The 22225-nt window shown below is 37.9% G+C and overlaps 2 protein-coding genes across 3 annotated transcripts; both read right to left on the bottom strand.

Moving 5' to 3' along the window:
- Positions 1–8185: 8185 nt before the first annotated feature.
- LOC145779329 (ferry endosomal RAB5 effector complex subunit 4-like) lies at positions 8186–12799 on the bottom strand. 2 transcript variants are annotated; one of them, XM_082590889.1, is made up of 8 exons: positions 12648–12799; positions 11930–12093; positions 11548–11661; positions 10924–11057; positions 10262–10463; positions 9784–9899; positions 8957–9108; positions 8186–8394 (listed from the first exon to the last, which is right to left on the bottom strand). In XM_082590889.1, exons 2-8 carry the CDS (start codon positions 12078–12080, stop codon positions 8310–8312), a joined length of 954 nt encoding a protein of 317 aa, XP_082447015.1. In that variant the 5' UTR covers positions 12081–12093; positions 12648–12799; the 3' UTR covers positions 8186–8309. The 2 variants fall into 2 exon arrangements, with proteins under 2 accessions (XP_082447015.1, XP_082447016.1); XM_082590890.1 differs by having other exon boundaries at positions 11930–12169; positions 12648–12784.
- On the bottom strand, positions 12647–21368 carry LOC145779328 (NIPA-like protein 2). The gene is made up of 9 exons (XM_082590888.1): positions 21135–21368; positions 20559–20659; positions 19844–20027; positions 19066–19274; positions 18607–18760; positions 18422–18492; positions 16892–17002; positions 16434–16643; positions 12647–15779 (listed from the first exon to the last, which is right to left on the bottom strand). Exons 1-9 carry the CDS (start codon positions 21226–21228, stop codon positions 15546–15548), a joined length of 1368 nt encoding a protein of 455 aa, XP_082447014.1. The 5' UTR covers positions 21229–21368; the 3' UTR covers positions 12647–15545.
- Positions 21369–22225: the final 857 nt, after the last annotated feature.

Here is a 22225-nt window from a genome sequence, read left to right as displayed (position 1 = left end):
CACTTGTACAGTGCATCGTTTTAAGCAAAATGGAGTGTTCGCAGCAACGACAGTGGTTTGATGTTGAATAGGAATTGATAACTGATGGGTACAGGAATTTAGATTAATTAACTTATTATTTGAGCATGATATTAAACTGATGATCATGAATGATGGAAAATGTAGTGAAGATGATATGAAAATGGTCTAGATGGCATGCGGGTTACTTCGGTATCGGAGCGGGATGGAGTTTTTTGAAATGAATTTCCAACCAAACTTCTGGAGAGTGATACAGCTTCATTGTTGAAGTACTCTTGTCAAACAAATCTACACAACAAAGTAGCAAAGAGTTATAAGGTTCTGTGAACAAGTAGCCTATATTATACGTAGTTCGGCTAATTAAAGGCGTAGGCTATTGCATTGGTAACATATTAGCATCTAAAGCAGCCTATTGAAATTGAACAGTTTTAGGTGGTGATGGCAGATGTACGACATTGACAGTTGTAATAAGCTAAGCAGATACTAGGTGTCAAACAGTAGTACTTGAAAGATTAAATGTACAAAAGTGGTATCTATTGCACAATAGACGTATGCTAATCGGTTTGATTTTTTGTTTGCAGATGGGTTTTCAGCTTGCTGCTGAATAATGAAAAGGTTTCGATTTCAGTAATGTGTTTAGGGAGATCGTTCCAGACTTTAACTCCACTAATGTATTTTATGTTTTCTATTCACAGAATTGCTGACTGTTATAAGTGTAAATTATATTTGGAAACTCTGCGTGCTCGGAAATATTTTGCACAAGGTTAAGAACTAAAGAAACATTTGATTGTATTGGCAATTCAAGAAAACTCACGGCTCTACGACGTCACAAACGATGTGCTGTTTTAAAACAGCACAAGAGCAGAACGGCGAGTGTTGAGGAAAAAGGGCAGTGTGCAGGGCCGGATTTAGCCTAAGTGCTGCCCTAGGCAGATAAGAAAAGTGCTGCCCCCCAAAAAAAAATTTTTCGATGGTGCGCTACGATTTATAGTTTCAATTCCTTACAAAAAAGTTATTTCCACTTTTTATTTGAATACATCAATGAATGTCATTGTATAATGAACTAATTGTTTAAAATCGCTTTCGGCGGGCTTTTTCTCTTGCTAACAAATCAATAATTCCTTCAAAGTCTGTAGAAATAAGTAAAGATGAGTTAATGCTAAAAAAATGTGAGATCATTCATGTGATCATGCTTCAACGTAGACCGCCGTGCATTCTTGATTAGCTTTAAAATAGAGAATGATCGTTCTGCACTGCAATTGGTGACCATTGTGCAAAGTAGGCTACCATTCTAATTGCCACTAGAACATTTGAATAGCCTACCATACTTCCTACAGTCGCCTTTTCACAAGAAAATTCACCAGCGCAGCAAAAGTAATATTTCCAGCAGTAAGTTCATCCGAGGAAAATGATCGCAAAAATGAACGGAGATGTATGCACTCACTTTCAAGATTCTCAAGCCTACTCCTCCAGGTCAGTAGCCTTTTGATTGATGTCTTCAACAGATAGTGTCGTCAATTGTTCAATAAAGACTCCTTGCAACATTGAGCAGCATGCTCTCCAACCAGATTGAGAAAATGTCCAGAACAGGGACAATACTAGGCTAGTGAATTTTTTTCCCACAACTTTATCTTGCAAGCCATTATAAACGCCAGACATGTTGGAAGCGTTGTCATATGACTGTCCACGACAGTTTTCAATATCCAACGAATATTCTGCAAACATTTTCACAATTGCTTCCATCATTTCATCAGCCTTATGCCCTGCATTGGCTATAAAACCAAGGAAGCGATCCATGGTGGTAAAGTCTTTGTTGACATATCTAATGCGGATAGAAAGCTCGTCTGGCGTGGAGTCGTGGAGTCGGCAGTGAAAGAAAAGTAGCCTACTTTGCTTCTTGAGCTTCTTTGGACATGATTATTCTTATTTTTTTGCCAATCATCATCATCATAATCATAATCCATTGTCGGTTTGTTCCCCACTAGTGGGGGTGGCCGATTGTTTGCGAGCAGCAATTGTTTTTATCCCTTTTCTCCATTTCACCCTGTCCCTTGCATCTTCCTCCTTCAGTCCGATTTTTTTAAATTCATCCTTCACTTGTTGTTTCCACGTTCTTCTTGGACGACCGCGTTTCCTCTTCCCATCCACCTTTAGATCTAGTGCCTTTCTAAGAAAACTTCCTTCCTCCCTCCTTATCACATGTCCATACCATCTTACTCCATTTGCCCTTGCCATTTGGTCTATGGTCTCTCTCATCTCTAGCATATCCAACAATTCTTCAGTCCTTTTTTCCCTTCTTGTTTTCACCCCACACATTGCTCTCACCATTGACCTTTCCGTTCTTCTCAGGATTGCCAGTTCACTCTCTCTCTCAATACCCATGTCTCGCTACCATATAGCATTGCAGGCCGCACACAGCTCCGATATACTTTTCCTTTCATCCTTAGTGAAAATTTTCTGCCATACAACATTTCCCCACATTCCCTGAACTTTGCCCACCCCAATCTTGCCCTTGTTGTCACCGCTGCTTCACATCCACCACTTCCATCTATCCGATCACCCAGATAACAGAAGTCTGTCACTGTTTCGATGCCATGGCAGAACTCATCATCATGGCCTTCCACTTCATTCCTTCCTTTACTGCATTTCCCACAAACAAAACACTTCGCCAATCTTGTTGCGGCTCTCTTGACATTAGCACATCTTGCATGTACCCACTTTCCACATTCCTGGCATTGCATTGAATTTCTCATCACTCTCTTGCCACATATTCCACAGGGATCTACTTTGCTCTCAACAACTGTTCCTTCTGCTCCACTCACCATCACTTTTGTTTTTTCAAGATTCACCTTCATACCCTTGGTTTCAAATGCTTCTTTCCATTTCTCAAACTTTCTCTCCAGTCCCTCCATACTATTACTTGTCAAGACCAGGTCGTCTGCATACAAAATTTCACTCAATAAGCCCTCCCTCACTCCTTCAGTTACAACGTCAACCACAATAGCAAATATCAGAGGTGACAAAACTGATCCTTGGTGTACACCAACCTTCACAAAAAACTTGTTTGAATAATTTGATCCAACTCTCACTTTTGTTCTTGCATCCTCATACATAGACATCACAGCTCTCACTAATACCTCTGGTATACCTCTTTTCCTGATTGCCCACTCCATCACTTTCCTTGGTACTCTGTCAAATGCCTTTTCTAAGTCGACGAAACACATATATAGTTTTCTCTGCTTCTCTCGGTATTCCTCCTGCATTCTTCTCAATATAAACAGAGCATCCACTGTAGGGGAGACTCAGGTAAGTTGGCCCAATAGGCAAGTTGGCCCACTCTAAATAATTTTTTAACTACAATAGTTATTGTTACGTATCGTACGCATACTGAGAAAGTGCTGTTGAAACTACCTTATCACCAGATTGGGAGGCTCTAGCAAGCAATACAAACATGTGAGCACAACTTTTGTATGAAAAATTATGATTTTTGAAATTTTTGGATTTTAGAATTTTTTAGATGTCGAGTGAGTTTTTTCTTACTATATAAAAAAGGTTATTATTTAGTGAGTGCAGCGCTAGAGTGGTTATTAAGGCTCACTTTGACGGTTAAACCGTTGTTAGAAGCTCGATAGTTTGACATAAATTTTAGTTTTTACAATATGGTTGCCATGCAGGAAAGTTGGCCCATTTCGTAGGTGGGTACGTTGGCCACCATGGCCAACTTGCCTTCATGAGGTATTACATAGAATGATAATAATTGACTAACTAATACGATGACTTATTTTTGCAAGATTGAAGTAGCCTATCATCAAGTATCCAAAGTAAGTAAATCGCGGCTTTACATCGGCTTTAAACGATCAATAACTATAATACACTTCCTAACATCGTTTTTATGCTACAAATTGCGACAACTTATTCCTAACCCATATGGTAATAATAGAATAATAGTAAGTAATTATATCAAGAAAACCAATCGCGGAAATGTGTCTCAAGCGACGGTCTAAAACGTACCTCGTTTCGGAGATACTTTAAGAAATGCTCCGATATTGGTACCCATGCAAAAATGGGGTTTGTAGCCTATTGCAAACAAGGTCCTACCTATCAGTATCGTTAAGGTGACCAGATCGTTAGGAATAAAGGCATGCCGTCCCAACTTCATGATGTTTGATACAACCTTTGTTATTTTCGAAAGCTTATTTGGTGTAGGCTACTCATGTAAAAAAAGTTTACTGAGGTAATAGCCTAATAGTAGATTATATTATAAACCATACATGAATGCATACATAGAATAAATTATGTAGGCTACTGTATGTATGCCTCTATAAAACCAAGAAATAATTAGAATAAAAATAAAATTGGGGAGAAAGAGAACTTTTCTACTGTTTAATATACCGTAGATGGACATGTTGCCCACATGGCCAACTTACCTTCCATGGTGGGCCAAATTACCCGCACAGGAAGGCAAGATGGTCCATTTTATTTTTTTCGGAAAACTTGAAAAATTATATACCTAAGAATGTTTGTTTGATGCAAGAATATGTCCACTTCTAGAGTGATGAATTCTCTACTCTTCAATAGCATTCGCTTTAACATATGTTTTGTTATTAGCTCACAAATTCAATTTTTCATTTTGCTGGGCCAACTTACCCGAGTCTCCCCTACCTTTTCCTGGCATAAATCCAAACTGCATATCATTTAATTTCACCAATGTTCTCAACCTCTTTTCTAGTATTCGCTCCACAATTTTCATTCCATGCTCTAGTAGTTTTACACCTCTATATGCACTGCAACTTCTCACATCCCCTTTTCTCTTGAACAGTGGAATAACAGTACTATGCTTCCACTCCTCCGGCATTCCCTCTCCATCTAATACCCTTTGGCTAAGTTGTAGCATTACTTCAATTCCCAACTCTCCACTTGCTTTTATCATCTCTACGCTCACTTCTGATGGACCGGCTGCTTTATGCAGTTTCATTTGCCCCATTGCCTCCACCACTTCATCACGAGTCACCTTTCCCACTGGACCCTCCACCAGATCAACCTCTGTCATATGATCCTATACATTCTCTTTATTCATAACATTTTCCATATGTTCCTTCCACACTTCTCCTCTGCTTTCCGGGCTGAAATGCAACTTCTCATCTCCACTCCTTATTTATCTTCCCCCTACAATATCTTTCCCATCCTTTTTCATTTGCTTTATGAGTCTGAATACTTTGTTTTGGCTTTCCCCCATTTTATTAAGTTCCTCCTCAGCACCATTCTTCATAGCTCTTGCAACAACCCTTTTTGCCTTCTTTTTCATACTCTTATAACTTACTTCTTTTTATTCTCTTCTGACCCATTTTTGCGCCACTGCTTGTATGCATCTCTTTTCTGTGAAATCGCATGCTTCACCTCTTCATCCCACCACCATGTGTCTCCACGATCCCTCCTCACTTTCTTTTTCCCACATACTTCATCACATGCTGCTAGGACACCTTTCTGAAATGAAGCCCACAAGTCCTGCGCACTTATGTTTACCAGCTCTTTTGCTCTTTTCACAAACTTAATTCTCGTTTCTTTTTCCTCCAGTTTCCACACATTTCTCACAAAAACTCGTTCTTTCTTCACAATTTTCTTCACTTTTTTCATATTTAAGTCTCCTACTACTAGTCTATGCTGCAACTCCCACGGAATTACTTTCACATTCTTTAAGTACTTTCTCTGTTCCTGCCCAACCACAATAAAATCAATTTCCGACTCATGTCCTCCTGAGCTGTAAGTCACCTTCCTTTTCTCTTTCTTTTTAAACCATGTGTTGGCAATACAAAGTTTCCTTTCATCACAAAATTCAAGTAGCATTTTTCCTTCCATGTTTCTCTCCCCAAAACCATACCCTCCATGAATGCCCTCGAACCCATTTGCTTGTTTTCCAACATGTCCATTAAAATCTCCTAATCCAAACACCAACTCTTTTGAACTCCGTAAATCCCATTCCTCTGCCAAAAGATCATAAAAACTTTCCTTTTCTAAGTAATCCCTACCACTTTGAGGTGCATATGCACAGATTAGCCTCACTACCTCCTCTTCAAAAGCAAGTACCATTGTCATCACTCTGTCACTCCTTCTTCTAACTTCTATTACTTTCTCACACAATTCCTTTTTTACCAAGAAACCAACACCACCGATTCCCGTGTTATTTCCTGACCACTCATAACTCCTCCCATTGGCACCTAAAAACCGCGCTGACTGTCCCCTCCATCTTAATTACTTCTTCTAGGCAACATATATCCACCCTTCTTTTTCTTAGTTCTTCACATATTTCAGTTCCTTTACCACACAAACTTCCCACATTTCAGCATCCGATTCTAACACCATAATCTTTTTTCAATGTTTTTTTGTTTTCTCGGAACCCAGAGATTCTTCGCACCCCTTGCCCATCTAAGGGCTGCTGGGGACTAGGGGCCATTTTTAGCTTTTGCTGCATTTAAATAATATTTTGGAGCATAGATTTTCCAGCCGGATGCCCTTCCTGACGCTAACCACAGTTATTGGCGGTGGGCCTAGCCTTTACTTAAAAACGTATTTCCTGCAAGGCAGCAGGATTTCTAACAAGTTTTAGCCAACCAGTCGAGGTTGTTGCCCATGAGGTGGGACGTGGACCCACTTGTTAGTTTGGTGTGTGATCAAGACCAGTGTTCCCCGAGACCCATAGTGTAACAATCCATGGCGACTGCCCAGGGTTCAAAGGTGCTACTTGTACCACACACCTACCTCAGCGCCAATATTACTACAAATTCATCACATATAGTTGAGGGTAAGTATGAAGTTGAACCAGAGCCTGTATTGCCATATTGAGAGATGTGTGTTGCCAAGAATGGATCAAATTGTGCTATCAACTCAAACATCATAAGATAATTACCATTACTTATAGTTCCAAATCGTAATATATTCGTATATTTTGCCGCCCTAGGCAAAGTAGTTCACATTTTCGCTGAGTGGTATTACGGCAGTCTTAGTCACAGAAGAACACAAATATGGAGGCAATAGAAAAACTGATACTTTTTAGGATAGGCTAGATCTACTACTCAGTAGCCTACCCACCCATGGAAAAAACTGCTTGGATTTAATATGTCACGCTATAAGCAACGTATCTAACTTACATCCAAAATGTAAAGTAACAGGCCAGTGCACGAGAGAATTTTTTGTCGAGGAGGTAATAAATAAAAAAATCAGGCGTTTTATCATTTAGAACGTGTTATTCGCATGTATTTGTTGATCGTCCCCTTCAAAATATTACACATTTGCGAAACTCTCAAATAAGCCAAGTTTTACCTTAAACTTTTATCAATATTTAGAGCTAAAATATGCTCAGAATGTACCAAATCAAATGTAATTTTTCTGATGGACCCCCTGCTGTTGTATTCGTCTTCGGCGGACACGCGAGCTTCACCCGTCCGCAGCACCCCCATTGCTAGAACTCACCAGCAGCCGCTGCGGCTGTGCAGTGTGCACCAATGAAAGCCATTTGACTGTTAAATGAATGCGGATAGTTAAGAATGTGATTACCGTACATAACAATAACTACGGAGCCTGATTGATATATAACAACGGGACTGAGGTTAATGAAATTTAGCGAGTTGCTTGATTTTGAGCGCACACAAGGCCAAGGGAGTCATTAACGCGGTGAAAACTGTGTTAAAATACAATTCAAAGTTTGGCCTTATAGCCTACTCTTATAGCCAAAAGGTTATGCACCTCTGATCTAGTTGGTTGGTTTTGAATCTTTATCCTCGAATTGACAAAGCCTTGATAGGTTATTCCTGGTAGTTTCACATACTTGTAGATATAGAGGCTTTTGACGCAGGGCCGGTTACCGAGGTTGATGTTGAAGTGTTGTTGCCAGGGAATTATTCCATCCACTATGTGCCGCTGGATGGAGAGCAGTCCTGAAATGCGTTGCTCAAGCGCACACCCCGAGAGTCAAACCAGCGCCGTTTGGTCTCGATTAACGTTCTCGGTGTTATGGAGTGCCCCAAAGTGTTGTTGGTAGGCTAATTGATTTTCTTGTAAAAAATTTGACAAAATGATCGCTGTTTTCCACGAAAAGGCCTCTGAATGAAGCGATATCTGCAAAAAGTAGCACACTACAGCTAGACTTCAGGCGTGGGGTGCAAAATCTTTTCAAAGAATTTGTATTGAAAAATCAGCATTGCCTCAGAGAGTTTGCATCAAAACTAAATGAATGAAATTTACGAACAGAGATACAAAGTAAATTGCACATAATTAAAATCAGAGACCAATGAATCTCATAATTTCAAGACTATCCGATGCTTTGTAGGGAATAATGATGCGTTCATCTCGGTGGCAGGTAGCACGCTCATGAAATGGGGTCTGGAACACAAGAATTGCGAAGTGATAACATCAACAAAATGCTTATCAAACGGCGGTGAGATAGTCACGGGGCAAAAGATTCATGTCCGTGTGAATTTTAATTTTACAGGAAACTTACGTGGCGTGTAATTTTGAAAACCACATAAAGTACACAAAATTAAGCAAGCCGAGTGAAGGATTTTGATTAAGCATCAGTAAAACATCATAGAAACATAATCTATCTCACACCGCACAAAAATCTATCTCACACCGCACAAAAACAAACTTTCTGTAAAAGGTGCAAATTTTTAAACAACCGAGTTTTGTACCAACGACATCCTTGTGCCTTCTCAATGTAGGTCTGGGATATCGTGAAAAACAAAACGTTGAAACAAGCAAACCAGTGAAAGCAAATGCTGAACTCTCTTTCAAAGATGTTTACTTTATTTTGTAGCTTCAAACGTAAAGCAGGGTTTAAAGTTCTTCAAACACCTAGATATAGACGTGTCAAAACAAAAAATGTATTTTTCAAACGGAATCGACAGAAAAAACAAAATTCCTCTCGAGAGTAGCCCTCACCCACCTCAGTACTCCCGAGTCGGCCTTCCTAAGTACGTCATCCATAACGTGTAGCAACCGGGATTGCTGGTAAGCGGAGATCAGCCACGAATCAGGGAAGAGATGACAAATACTGGCATTCTTCAAATGCAACATCTCAGAGTCGGGTGGATCCAACTGCAGCACAACAGTAAATACTAAATTAAAGATACATCCCAGCCAGCGAAATCGGTCATTTGTCAAAAATGTCGGATTTTGCTGGCTGGGAATTTGCCGTGTAACAAATTCATGTTAAATTAAATGTTACTGCAAAACTGGATTTTATAAACTGACGCAGTGTTGTTCCACCGAAAGATTAAATTAATTGAAGTGATCACATAAAGATGTGCCCCGTCAACAGTAGTGTAACATTTTTCTGCAATTAAATCTATTCAAAATTTCATTGTCTGTCATATTATAATCTTTCTAAACCCCAGTTTAGAATCTTGTTTATAATTTTTCATAATGCTTCGTGTGAGTTGTCTGAACGAGCTACAGCGGTTCAGGATGTTGTTTTAGCTAAACGCCAATTCTAGTTGAGCTTATTGAGTTAAAAAAACGACTCGTTCTTTCACGAACCTTTTAGATGACATTCTTAAAGCCTGTTTAAGTGTTTAATGAGAGATAAAAAGATTATATGAACTTGTTTAACCGAGAGCTGAGATAAAGTCTCAAGCAATTTAAAATACAGCGCCAGTACCACACAAAGTAAAACGAATACAATATGAAATGAAGTATTCATGCCAATTTGGTGTTCGACCTTTAGGATACGAAAGCTTAGGCTGCAAGATGAAGGAAGACTGTTGGACTTACTTGCAAGTTATGTTGCGTTGTGACCCATCTGCCACCGACAGAGAGAAGGGAGATAATGTCATGCTTCATTGGTTTCGTCCAATCACGATCGTCACTTCCAGTACTGTTTGGCAAGACTGCCCATAAAAATTACTTGATCAGAAACGTTTATAAATAAACAACAAAAATCTACTTTCGGACCGAAACTAATTTTCAGCTCAACAACGTTAAACAAAACCTGGACAGAGATCTAACTTTGGCATCAGAAGTCCCTCGATTGTTTGAGTGGTAAATTCAACTTTTTTTCTAAACGCGATGAACATTTTCTTGATAAACGTTTTTCCCGAGCACAAATTCAATTAAGTACCGATCAGCTATATACAATCATACATGGTTTGGTTACCAAGTTTAACTAAATCCACATGAACAGAGAGCAACTGTTAACAGGAACTCAGCAGTGGGCGATGATGAAAGTAATTTTATATCGAACGCGTCTTACCACCGCTATCAACAATGCAATTCACTCCCAGGCCTCCCGTTTCATCTTTAATGCTGTTCCTCATGAACTGATGTCCATCCAGGATCCTTTCAACATCCAGAGACATGGTCCTCATCATCTGAGAGTCATCCTCACTCTCGGCAGTGGTGAAGACCTTGACTCCCCATTCTCGCGCCAATTGAACAGCGAGCACTCCAAACGACTGAAAATCGACGTAAAATTGCATCAAATTTGCAACATCTTTGTAGTTAATAAGCTAACATACAGATTGTCGTCGCTTGGTAGCAGTTGCCATTTCTATTTGTTGCATCAGCGTAGTCAGACATTGAAACGGCGGTAAAAGAAAAAAGTTAACACGTTAAAAAGAGGTTCGAAAACGACCAATACGATTAGACACTTTTAGTTAAAGCGTACAAAAGTAGGCTACATAATCAGAAGTAAAAAACAAAAATAGGACAGTTAATAACCATACAGCAAAATCTGTCGTCATTTTCACGTCTGCAGACGTTGAATCAATGTAAAAATAAGGGATTTTTCTGTCTGAGTGAAAGCAACAATAAAGAGCTCACAACTAGTAAAAACAGCAACCGCTTTTAGACAACACAAACTCTTGAAGCCAGTAATTTGTATGCAACAGTGTATAACGCACCTCACAAACGTACCGTTGCAGCATTGCATAACAGAAGGGTCTCGCCAGGCCGTACGCGACCGAGGTAGTTGAGAGCGTCATAGGCCTTCACTCCATCCATGATGCAACACGATGCAATCTCCCACGACAGTGATGGAGGCTTTTTAACTGGACAATAAAGTTTAGCGATCAAGTCCATCATGTGGTTGAACTGTACTTTTTTGTGCTTCACAATGAATCAAATGAAGTGCAAAGCTTGTACGGAATATAATTTTTATCTCAATTACGAGCAGTGAATGCTTCTGCTCAACAAAGAAAAATTCTCTGCCACTTCTGCTCAAATCTTCACCTGGAATTATCAAACAAGATTTGATTGTATAACAGACCTATGTTACGAAGTGACCTGTTTCCTTCTATAAAGCTTTTACTCTTCAACTACTCCTGCCCGATTCTGCCGGTGAAAGTTAGAACATTATGTCTTGCCAATCAGTGTTGCCAGATTACAAAGCGAAAACATGTCACTAAACACGTTTATTTCGCAAACAAACAAAACTGCTTGGTTTTGTTTACAACCAAGCTACTTTCAAGTTCGTATGCTTCAAAGGAATAATTTTCATAAAGGATTACGTCAGAGTGAGTATTACAGAACAAAACTCACCTAAAAAATATTCTTGCAAAACGCACAAGCCAGATAAGACATCGAAATGCTGGTTTAATGGAAGCAAGCCAATCACTTCGTCGCCTACTTTGAACCGGACAACTTCGCAACCAACTAGAAAAACAAGAACACGTCTCTAAATCGTTTTCAACTAACGGCAAACAAGAACCATGGCAACCCTGAAGTATGAGCGTCAGTTTAAACACTTGAGACCTACACGGTATATATATAGTCTATTCTCACAAAGAACAGCTTAATTTAAATCTAGTTTTTTAACTCTTACTTTGCTGATTAGCAATAATCTTTTAGACATGTTTTAGTCAGCGTTTTAACTTCATACTTTTTAACGCAATGAATTTCGATTATATTTCTCTGGAGTTACCTTCTGTTACGACACCAGCCACGTCACGAATGACAATGCCATCTTTGTACTTCGGCGAGATGAACCGCGTCCCATGCAAAGGACCGCTATATTTTTCAATACTGCATGTCTTAACGCGCAAAGTCACGCACAAACCTTCTTTCTCTCCCATCTGTTCTTTTATCCTAAAAGCAATTGCTATTGTCGAGTCTTCTTTATACAGAGTGTGATAGACCCACGCCTGGTTCAAGGATATCGAAGCTTAAACGTTAAAAAGAACAAAACATAAGTGTGGTTATTTCATAAGATGAATTTCACACACAGGGAAGATATTGATGCTGAATATTGCATGTCGTTCAAATGGCAATTCAGTAAAATCGTACCCTTCAAATAAAGTTACTGTATTAGTTTACAAAGTTGTAAGCGCCATTTTGCTCATATTACCTACCGTTCGTGGGGGTTTGCTGGCAACAAATAAGAGCTCAAAGTTGGTTTGTATCATCTATTAAGTTAGAGGTTATTTTATGAAAACAATACCTTAAAATCAATAAATAAAAATACTGCAACATTTGAGGCATGAAAAGTTGGCCGTTGAAGATGAGCACCGCAATAGTATTTTTTTATAATATATGATGATGATTACATGCTTGATCTGACACGTTGGCGATCATGGTCTTCTAAACTTCTCCGTTGATTATATACTCTATAAAATAAATATATTATTTTCATATAAACTCACCACAAAACTATAACCGGTGTTCAGCAGACAAACGAGTGACTTGAATCATTGAATGTGTTAAAACAGAAACTTGGCTTAAATTTTAAATCTCGGATCACAAATTGCTACGATTAAGCAAAGTTAATTCACTCAGTAGCAAAATCCTAACCACGAAACCATGTTGAAAGAGCAAAGTTAAAGGTGTTTAAGTTAGTATTACGCAAGCATTACGTTTCTGCAAGTAAATATCAAATGTAAAATGATAGATGATAATATGCAGGTGTTGTTCTCCTAACAACCTCGTTTAAGTTTTTCTTTTCAAGAGCAAAAACAGGCTTTGCATGTGCTAGCTTCATATGATCAATCAATTCTTAGCAGACGCTAGTACGAGAAATATGTGCAAAAAATGTCAGACTTGTTAGAACGAAAGTGATGATTGCAAATGAGCGTAAAATGAATGCACTGCACAAGTCATATAGGCTGCTGTAATTCAAAGCAAAAATATCGTAATAGCAATGCAGCGTCGTATTATATAGAATAGATATATAAAAAAAGAGGTTAAAATGGCTTGCTATTTAAATAGAATTTTGTAAAACAAACTACGAAGCATAATTCGTCTGGGAGAAAATGAAATATCAGAAAAAAGCATGATCTGCTATGACTACGTGAATCAAACTATCGTGAAATTCATTCGAGCATTAAACACTTGCTCTGTTGCTGAAGCCTGTCAGATCCTGAGAACCGCATTCGATTTTAGATTTGGGTTGCCACCAATGTATTGCATGGTTTGTTAGCCACAAATGAAAGGATTGTTAGCTTTACCCTTTCCGTTACAGGGAATGCAGGCGTTCATAAAGCTAAGGCACAAGCGAATGACAGTTGGATAGGTGTCACAGCTAGAATGTTGTTACCGAATCATAGGGGTGAGAAAAACTAGGGCGAATAAATGACTAAATTAAAAGACGGTTATGATACAAAAAATGAACCACACCGAAATGTCATGTTTAATTTAAATTTTCCCTTTTGTTATTGATGGAGGTTTTCAATTTTGCAAACGTTTCTGAAAATAACAAAGAAACTTAAAATTAAAAAAAAAATTGTTACGAATAAATTTTGAAAAAAATGCAAAAATATACAAAACGTTTAATTGAAAGTAAAAAAAATTCATTGCAATGACATTTTAAGAAAATGTATTAGTCGGGAAAAAATTACAACAGCTACGAGCTACGTACTAGCCTATGTACCAGAAAAGTGCGAATGGCGGTGGACTTACTGAAAGAATGCACTCAAAAACATAGCCTACTAACATTTGCTAAAGTATGGTGATAATTAAAATACCTTAAAAAAGTATTTGTACAGAAATTTTGTAAACGGTAAAAAAAAGCAACTCATCTAATGTAGAAGCAATGAAATGTTATGGAATAAATTCGTCAATATTCCGTGTCTTTTGAGAACAAAGATGAAAAATGAATTTGTTTTTGAAACGTTGCATATCAAAGGTAGTACCGCAACGGATTGTTCAAAACATAATTCTTTTTTGTAAGAATAAGAAATAAAAATATTGTATCGAAAAAGGTTGAGATCTGCAAAATCGCGGCACTTCGCCCAAGAAATTTTTTTTAAGCAATAGTGCATGCGTTACAAAATTCTATTGCAATGGCAGTAATAAGTATGTCATAGAAATGTACAAAACAAAGCACGCGAACAACTTCCAGCCATACTGTTAAGGTTAAATCGTTTCTGTAAAATAAGATAGTTTTTTCTCCTACTTTGCTCATTTTATCAAAATTCATAACGTATCGAAGTAGAAAACAGAACAAAGAGTAGTCTACTAAAAACAAAGGATTAAAAAGTCAAACTTGCATTCTTATAGTATCACTGGACAAGAGTACAACATCCCTGATACATATAGGAATAAAGATGTAAATGACAAAATCAATTCATTGGTTTGCCGGCAAGGGCCTAGACATCATTCTGCATTATCAGGGTCGTCCACTTGCTAGCAGTGACGTACCCAATTGTTAATGAAACCGGTAAGAAAGTATAACTTTGCTTAATTGAAAAACGCCTATTGAGTTTTCCTTCAGGTATCGAGAGTGGACATGTGATGGGACGCAGCGAGATTCGTGAATGCAATATCGTCTAAATGTTGTGAAAAGAGAAGGAAATCGCTCATATGAAGCTACTGTATACCTCGAAGAAATACAAAGAAAAACAATAAACATGAATAAAAACTAAGTTCTTTCTTGCTCATAAAATCGAAAATGAGGAAGACATATCAATGAGCAGCAATACACTCAGCAGCAAAATGAGTCAAATGCTCGCTCCACCAGAAATCAAGAAAGAGTTCAAAATGCCAAAACCACATCGATCAAATGGTTCAGCAAGCGTCCACAAATGACACTATTTTCATGTTCAATGCTATTTTCACGTGTGCTTACGTTAAATCAATGTAAAAAACGACATTTGCTGTCTGGGAAGTTGTGTTCTTTCATTCGAAAGGGCACTTCTACAAAGAACGGCTCAAAAGTAAATAACTGCAGCAAATCAATGTCTAATGATCGTCATATCAACACAACACGTCAATGATAACAATAAGTGCTAAGTAGGATAGCGTATAGCTGTAACTGTACGAAGGAATGCGTAGTACAAAATAATATTCTTAAGGCATTTAGTGGTACGATATGCATAACTAGTACATTGCTAGGTGATACTAAAGTGAAATACAAAATAAAAGTAGTATGAAAGAGGAATACTAGGATTGATGTTGCTCTTGTTGCCTTGGAGTGAAGTAGCAATGTAAACTAGCCTATAGTATACGTATATGAAATATTGCAAGCATCCGTAAAGTTTCGGTTTACTACACCACTATTTGACAGTCAAAATGTAAAAACACGGAGCATTTGTTGATCGACAGAGCTATGGTAGCTGTGTTGCTTGAGTGTCGTCATCTTCAGAGTCGCTGGTGGAATCCCAATCCGTGTAATCTTCATTGCCAGAGTATGAGGACACGGTGATGTGAGGAACTTGGTAGTTGATGTTGTGATTCCTCCTTGAAGTTGATTTTCCCGCACCCGAAGGGTCGTGGTCGTGGGTTCTGTCGCTGTTTTTTAACAGAAGAGTGTCCACAGCGTCCTCCGGGTAGGATATTACCTGGAAATGTTGAGGATGAAATCCGGCGATCAAAATTGATTGTTTTTACGTCTATCGATGTTGAATAAATGTTAAAGCAGATTTACACAAGACCAGTCGGCGTTTATCAATAAACAAAAAAGTACAAACAGAAAGTCTGAAAAGTTGTATATCGTATAGCTGTTAACATACAAATGTTTCCTGTTTTTATTCAAAGAATTGTTAAAGCAAACACATGAACAATATAACTCTCTTCATAAACTGCCTGTCCTACCACTAAATGAGTTGAATAAACACAATTGCCTCTTTGCATTAGTTAAGCCGGAATAACCTTTTAACCATTTCGAACCAGCTGGGTGAAATCGTGACTTTGGTGTACAATACATACTGTTAAACAAATTTTTCAAAAACTCTTCAGTAACATTAAAGCAGATCGTTGATGTGGGTAGGACAACTGGAAGTGGCAAACGAAAGGTACTGGTTGGAAAATGATACCCGCCATCTTGCATTTAACCTCAGTCTGCAGCTTGCACTCTTAACTTTTTCTTCCTCAGATTTAAATGCAAAATGATAAAAAAACAGTAGTCAAGCGTTGGAAATAATAAATTAAACAATTACAAAAAATCACCACAATTCCTCATCGACCTGAGTTTCAGTTTCAAAACCAACTTTTACCTGTTTTTGGTTTGGCTTAGGTTGAACGGACAATGTCTTCATGGAAGGAGCGAGAGAGCGGATGAAGTTGGGCATCATGTCAAGATGGAGGGAGGTCGGCTCTATTCCGAACTTGTTCTTGTCCGAAGTGAGAAAGATTACTCCAACAAAAGACAGAGTGCATCCAAACAGAAACATGAGAATCGTGATCCCAGAGCGGTTGAAGAATTCCTGCAAAAATGTGCCATGAATAGCTTAAAACACAATTAGAAATCGCCGCGTTGTGATAGATGCAAGGTGTGGATTGAGATTTCTATTTTCAATGTAATTAAATCGAAGTTCGAAAAAATTAAGGCTGATCAGAGACCTTGAAGCCATTTATAACTAAACTTAACATTGCTAATATTGATAAAGCGTGGGAATAATGGTTAGGGTTGTATAACTAAGAGAAGTGATTGGTGAAACAAATGAATACAAACTTGATAAAATATAGCTCCCGCGACTATTGCACTGATGGTAAACAGGACGAAGTTGATTGGGACAACTGTGGCGATGTCGTATTTAGCCATTGCTTCGTTCAAGTATTTCACCTGCAAAGTCAAGAAATTTCAAAAAGGTGAAATTACAACAACGCTGGTTAAATAAAAAACAAGAAAAGAGTAAACATAAAAAAACAGCTTGAAGTCGCTAAAATTTCACTTCAATATTCAATCATGCAGCAATGTCTTATCTGAGCAACTTTTCAATTCATTTTTTATAACCATTTTCCAATGAGCTCTCATCTCCGAAACCATAGGACAGATGTGGAGAATTGACCCATAAAGTTAACAAACAATCACGAAATTCCGCACTTTACCAACGGTTGTACGTTCCACCCGTTAGCTCAGTGGATACGCGCCCGCCTCAAGATCAAGCGGCGCTGGTTCGACTCTTCGGGTGTGCGCTTGAGCAACGCATTTCAAGGACTGTTCTCCATTCTAGTGGATAGAGTAATTACCCAGCAACAAGAGTTTAACAATCGGAAACTTCACTCTGTCAATCTCGGTGACCGGGCCTGCGTCATGATGATGAGCTTATACTCAACGGTGACCGGGCCGCGAAATTTTTTTCCCACATTTCTGTCTCATAGATTCTAGTCACTCTAAAAGTAAGATTTTCCGAAAGTATTTTGAGAGATTGGTTGATTTAGATTGCGAAATAACTATTTGCCAATGAAATTCTGCAATGATGATAAAATATATATAAGCTTTCCCTAACCCTACTTTTTTTGAAAAGCTCTTGTGCACTGCAAAAATTAATTTAAAGAAAAAAAAAAGTTTGACTTCGACGGGCGTCGAACCCTCGAACTCACAATCACCAGGCAGAGAATCAAACTACTGCACCAACCGTGCCAACGAGAAACCGTTGCATTCCACACGGTTTTAATACAAACTTTTACCAAATATGTAAATGAGACAAAAATGTCGTGGGAAAAAAATGTCGCGACCGGGCCTGCGTTCATGAGCCTTTACTCAACAAGTATGCGAAACTACCAGGAATAACTTATCAAAGGTTTTGTCAGTCCAAGGATAAAGATTCAAAACCAAATCAACCATGTTTTTTATTGCACGGTTTCAGCAACACTGCAGTTGGTAATGAGGTATGAGGTTATCACGCCATGGGTTATCACCATTCAATAGTGATGTGAAATCTAAGGCTGTTTTATAACTTTTCTTGCCTTTTCTGTTTATATTAACCAGCGTGCACAGCACAGGGCCGTTAAGGTGGACAAAAATACTGAAGTTTAACTCCATGTTCCTTTTAAGAATCGATTCGGGATCTAATCCATTCGTTGCCACAGTATTGCGAGACAATTCGTAGTCGGTATGGTAGCCTAGCCTAGCTTTTTGTAAGTTACACCCAGCAAGAAGTAACATGTATCATGCATGATTAGTTTGCTGACGATTCTCCAACGTGCGGATGCACTGTAATAAACTAGAAGTAACTTGTGATAACAAAACACGCCCAACCTGTAAGACAGTGGTGACAACCATTACGACCAGCATCACGTAGAAAACCGGGTAGACAAATTGAAAATCTCCTGGAGATAAAAATAATTCTATTGAAAAGCTGCCCAATCAAAGATAGTGTCATCCAGCGGTTGACATTTATTCAAAGACATATTTGTGTTTAGTTTGTAATAAACTGACCATACCTCCAATGGACAAGGCAAGCATTCCCGACACTGCTTTAGCGCTTATCACTGTGAATGATCCCAAAATCGCAACTAAAATCAACTGCATGGTGACACCGTGAGTTTCGTAGTGCTTGTATGAACGTGCAAATATTATCAAGCCGAAAGTGATCACCTAAACATATGTATTCAAGTTGATGTCAAAACGGTACAGTGGCATAGATAGACTTGTTTATACTGTATATTTGAGGAAAACTCCAAAATAGAGTTTACTAAGCCGTACGTATTTTGATTGCAAGCAGTTCATTAATTTTGCAAAGAATTTTCGTAATAAAGCAAAGTCTATAAACAAACCTACTGGTAAATTATGGTGAAGTGTTGCGACAACCTGAAGTGCAGCTACAATACCTCACTATGTGCTTCGTTCGAGCTGCACTGACCACAATCTGATGTTGAGTTTAGTACATTAATTGCACGCACCTCAACAAAGACATATATTATGAACTGCCATCCGCCCAAATGTTCCGTGATTTGCTGGGCGTTCATAATGTCGTCTGCTTGTTCAGAAAATTGAATAATGAGGAAACCTCCTACAATAGCAAACGATGCGCCCATGATATCTTGCATACGAAGTGATTCGTTGTTGAACACAACAGCAAGAGCTCCATTTGCGATGACTGCCACGCAACCTATACAGTGAACATAAATCATAAACATAAGGCTCCATGAACTGTAGTGCATAACTGCATATGTTATAAGTGATAACTGCAAACATCACTGTGTTACTGTTGGGGTTACCCAGGCAGACTTATAAAGAAACTAATGAGGTTTTGTTATTCTCGTTCCCTTTTAAAACTACTAATTATACTACACTACTGATGAAGATCGTGTCATTTAAGTACCGCATGGTATTCGATACAATACCAGTATTAGCATGAATACTAGTGAATGGCTTTATTTACTGCTACAGCACAAGTGTCCGGATGACAAAGTATTCTAGAAATTGCAATAAAACACGCTTATCAGCATGCGTTCGTGCCTCGTTTTTTACAAACATACTACAAAACTACATTTATAGAAATTTACTCCACAACAACAACTACAAATTGTTTGCTACAAACAATCCTGAAAATGGAACAGTTTTGCAAAAAATGGAGAAACGGATCGATGGCTTTGAGTAAACAAGCGAATGTTAAACTTAAGACATGAAGCAGATTCAATACCATATAAAAGTCATAGAATTTTAGCTCAAACTAACCTAATGGAGCAACAACCGATGCAGGTGCAAATCCATAAGCAACAAAATTGCCAACTTCGCCAAGTATCATCAACGAAATACCAATCCACCATACCCCAGACCGCAAGTAGCTTCGTGGACCAAACAAAGATGGCGTTTGTTCTTCCGAAGTGTTTTCATATTCTCGTTTTTTATGCACGTATTTCTGCACAAAAACAGAGTGATTGCGATTGCATGGCATCAAAACCAATAACAGAAGATCTTACATTCTCCGATTTGAGCATCAAACAAACATTATATTATACATTCTCGAAAGTTAAAGTTTAAAAACTATCAAGTCACAATTTTAGAGCTTTAAATTAATGTTCGGCAACAGATTGATATTGCCGCACCATTCACCAAGTCAGGTATGGGTTCAACTCCATTCAAAGATAACAGTACACTCACTTATTTCAACATCTCTTTTTTACATTTTTGGTTGCAAAGTTAAGTATTTTAAAGTAACACAGCATTCTGTAATGAGTAAGCTAAACTTTGAGCATATTGAGTTTATTAACAATATTTCATTGCTGTTGACCACTTCCAATGAAGTAGTTGTGCCATTGCACATAAAATTTGTTATTGAAAACGTTTTCCCAAATCTGAGATCATGGAACCAAAGAAAAACAATTAACATATTTTCATAAAGAGCACTACATGCTATCAGCATTTGCCGTACAAAAACTTATTTACTTGCCTGCACATTTAATGAAACGGCGATTATAAAGTTTCCAAAAACAGCTAAAACAGCTCCAATTTTGTAATGATCCTCTGGTGACAGCCCTAGCTGACTTGTAGCTAAAACAAAACAAACACAGTTTTTTGTAAACAGTAAGCTCAATTAAAAGTTGACATATTAATATTAAACTAAAGCATCAAAAGGACAACTGTATAACAGTTTTCACTACAGTAAGCAAAGAGAGTGATGGGTAAAGTTGTGACTTTGTCTATGACAAGTACGAGAGTGTAGGTTGTCAAAAGTAATAGTCAAGCATTAATGTTGCGGTGAAAGCTTTTTTGAACAAATTGCTTAGCACTACCAGTACAATATAAAATAATTGAAAATAACCTTTTGTTAGGCTAGATGCAAATAAAACAAGCATTTTCATCATTATAATTATCATTATACAAACACTGAACACACATACCAAATGTCACTGACTGGTTAAGGATATAATAAAGGAAGCTGCAGTTGATAACCTTTCTGGCAAATATGACATCAACTGACTTGCAGCGTTACATTTGATTTAAATGTAATAATGTGAATCCTCACCATTATTTGTAGTTGTAGATAACAAGGATGCTATTGAAACATCAGAAGAAACAGATGGAGGAGATACAGCATTGTAAGTACCATTTTCATTCATCACTGATCAAACAAATTCCACTAGCACAATTTTGCAGGGGAGAAAAGCTTGATTGTTGTGACTTTGAACGAAGCCCTTACTAGTTGCATTGGCCCACAGATAGAAAACGCTTTATAAGATGATTTTCATTGTTGCTTTCTTAATATATTTATAAAACATGACCTCAATAGCTCATACCAATCTGCAATAATCTGTATTAATTGACAAATGCTCTGGAAAAAAAATATTATATAATATATTATACTTTCTTGATTGGCAGAGGCTATGTAGTTACAATGTAAAGGAATTATATTATTGACGATTTCACTAGATGCTATGCTTCCAGTTATCCGAGCAGAGTTGATGCGCTTAAGCGTATAGTTTACAATACAGTACCTGCGTTTTCTCATAAACTCGGCACACGGTCAACAAAAAGAAAAGATGGAAAAAATAAAAACTTAAAATACGTTTTAGCAATCAGTATTGTTAATTTGTACAGCCACCAAAACTACTTATTTACAGTGGGAAAGTAGTGTACAGAACACAATAAGCCATTCCCACAATACTAGTCTAGTAAAAAACTACACTAAACCAGGGGTGGGATCAGGGCAAACTGCTTCCTAAAAATAATTTTTTTGCAGAACCGGTTCTTGACCAACTTTTTTGGCCAGATGTGGCTAATTTTAGTCAAAGCAGAGTGATTGCTATGTACTGTAGATTGAATTCAATCACTGACCAAAACAAAATTTGATTGAGTGAACGATTGTGTGGTAAAGATTGCAATTGCATGCAACTTTGTGATGCAAATATGGCCAGATGCTTTTTTTGCAGATTGAAAGTATAGGCTACCTAGAAAAATTGTTAAATTCCAACACAATTGAAAAGCATAAAATAAACTATCTTGATCCAGAAAACATACAACGAAACAACAACGATTTCACTTAGTGTGCAACTGTGCATTGTGACAAAAACGCAATAGAGAGCTAAAAGGAGTGAAAAAAATCCAATTATCAAGTGA

Source organism: Aplidium turbinatum, chromosome 11 (assembly GCF_918807975.1).
Source record: "Aplidium turbinatum chromosome 11, kaAplTurb1.1, whole genome shotgun sequence".
Lineage (NCBI taxonomy): Eukaryota > Metazoa > Chordata > Ascidiacea > Aplousobranchia > Polyclinidae > Aplidium > Aplidium turbinatum.
The sequence above is the reverse complement of the archived record's forward strand: the minus strand, read 5'-3'. Positions and strand labels throughout refer to the sequence as shown.

Bases quoted from the DNA above. Each gene is read 5' to 3' on its own strand.
- LOC145779328 (XM_082590888.1), bottom strand. From the start codon at position 21,228: ATGAATGAAAATGGTACTTACAATGCTGTATCTCCTCCATCTGTTTCT. The intron at 18,493-18,606 runs GTATGGTCAGTT...TTTTATCTCCAG, and splicing joins GCTTGCCTTGTCCATTGGAG to GAGATTTTCAATTTGTCTAC. The intron at 15,780-16,433 runs GTAAAAGTTGGT...CAACATTTCCAG, and splicing joins CTAAGCCAAACCAAAAACAG to GTAATATCCTACCCGGAGGA.
- LOC145779329 (XM_082590889.1), bottom strand. From the start codon at position 12,080: ATGGGAGAGAAAGAAGGTTTGTGCGTGACTTTGCGCGTTAAGACATGC. The intron at 9,900-10,261 runs GTAAGACGCGTT...TTTTATGGGCAG, and splicing joins TTGCATTGTTGATAGCGGTG to TCTTGCCAAACAGTACTGGA. The intron at 8,395-8,956 runs GTGGGTGAGGGC...CTTGTGTTCCAG, and splicing joins GCCGACTCGGGAGTACTGAG to ACCCCATTTCATGAGCGTGC.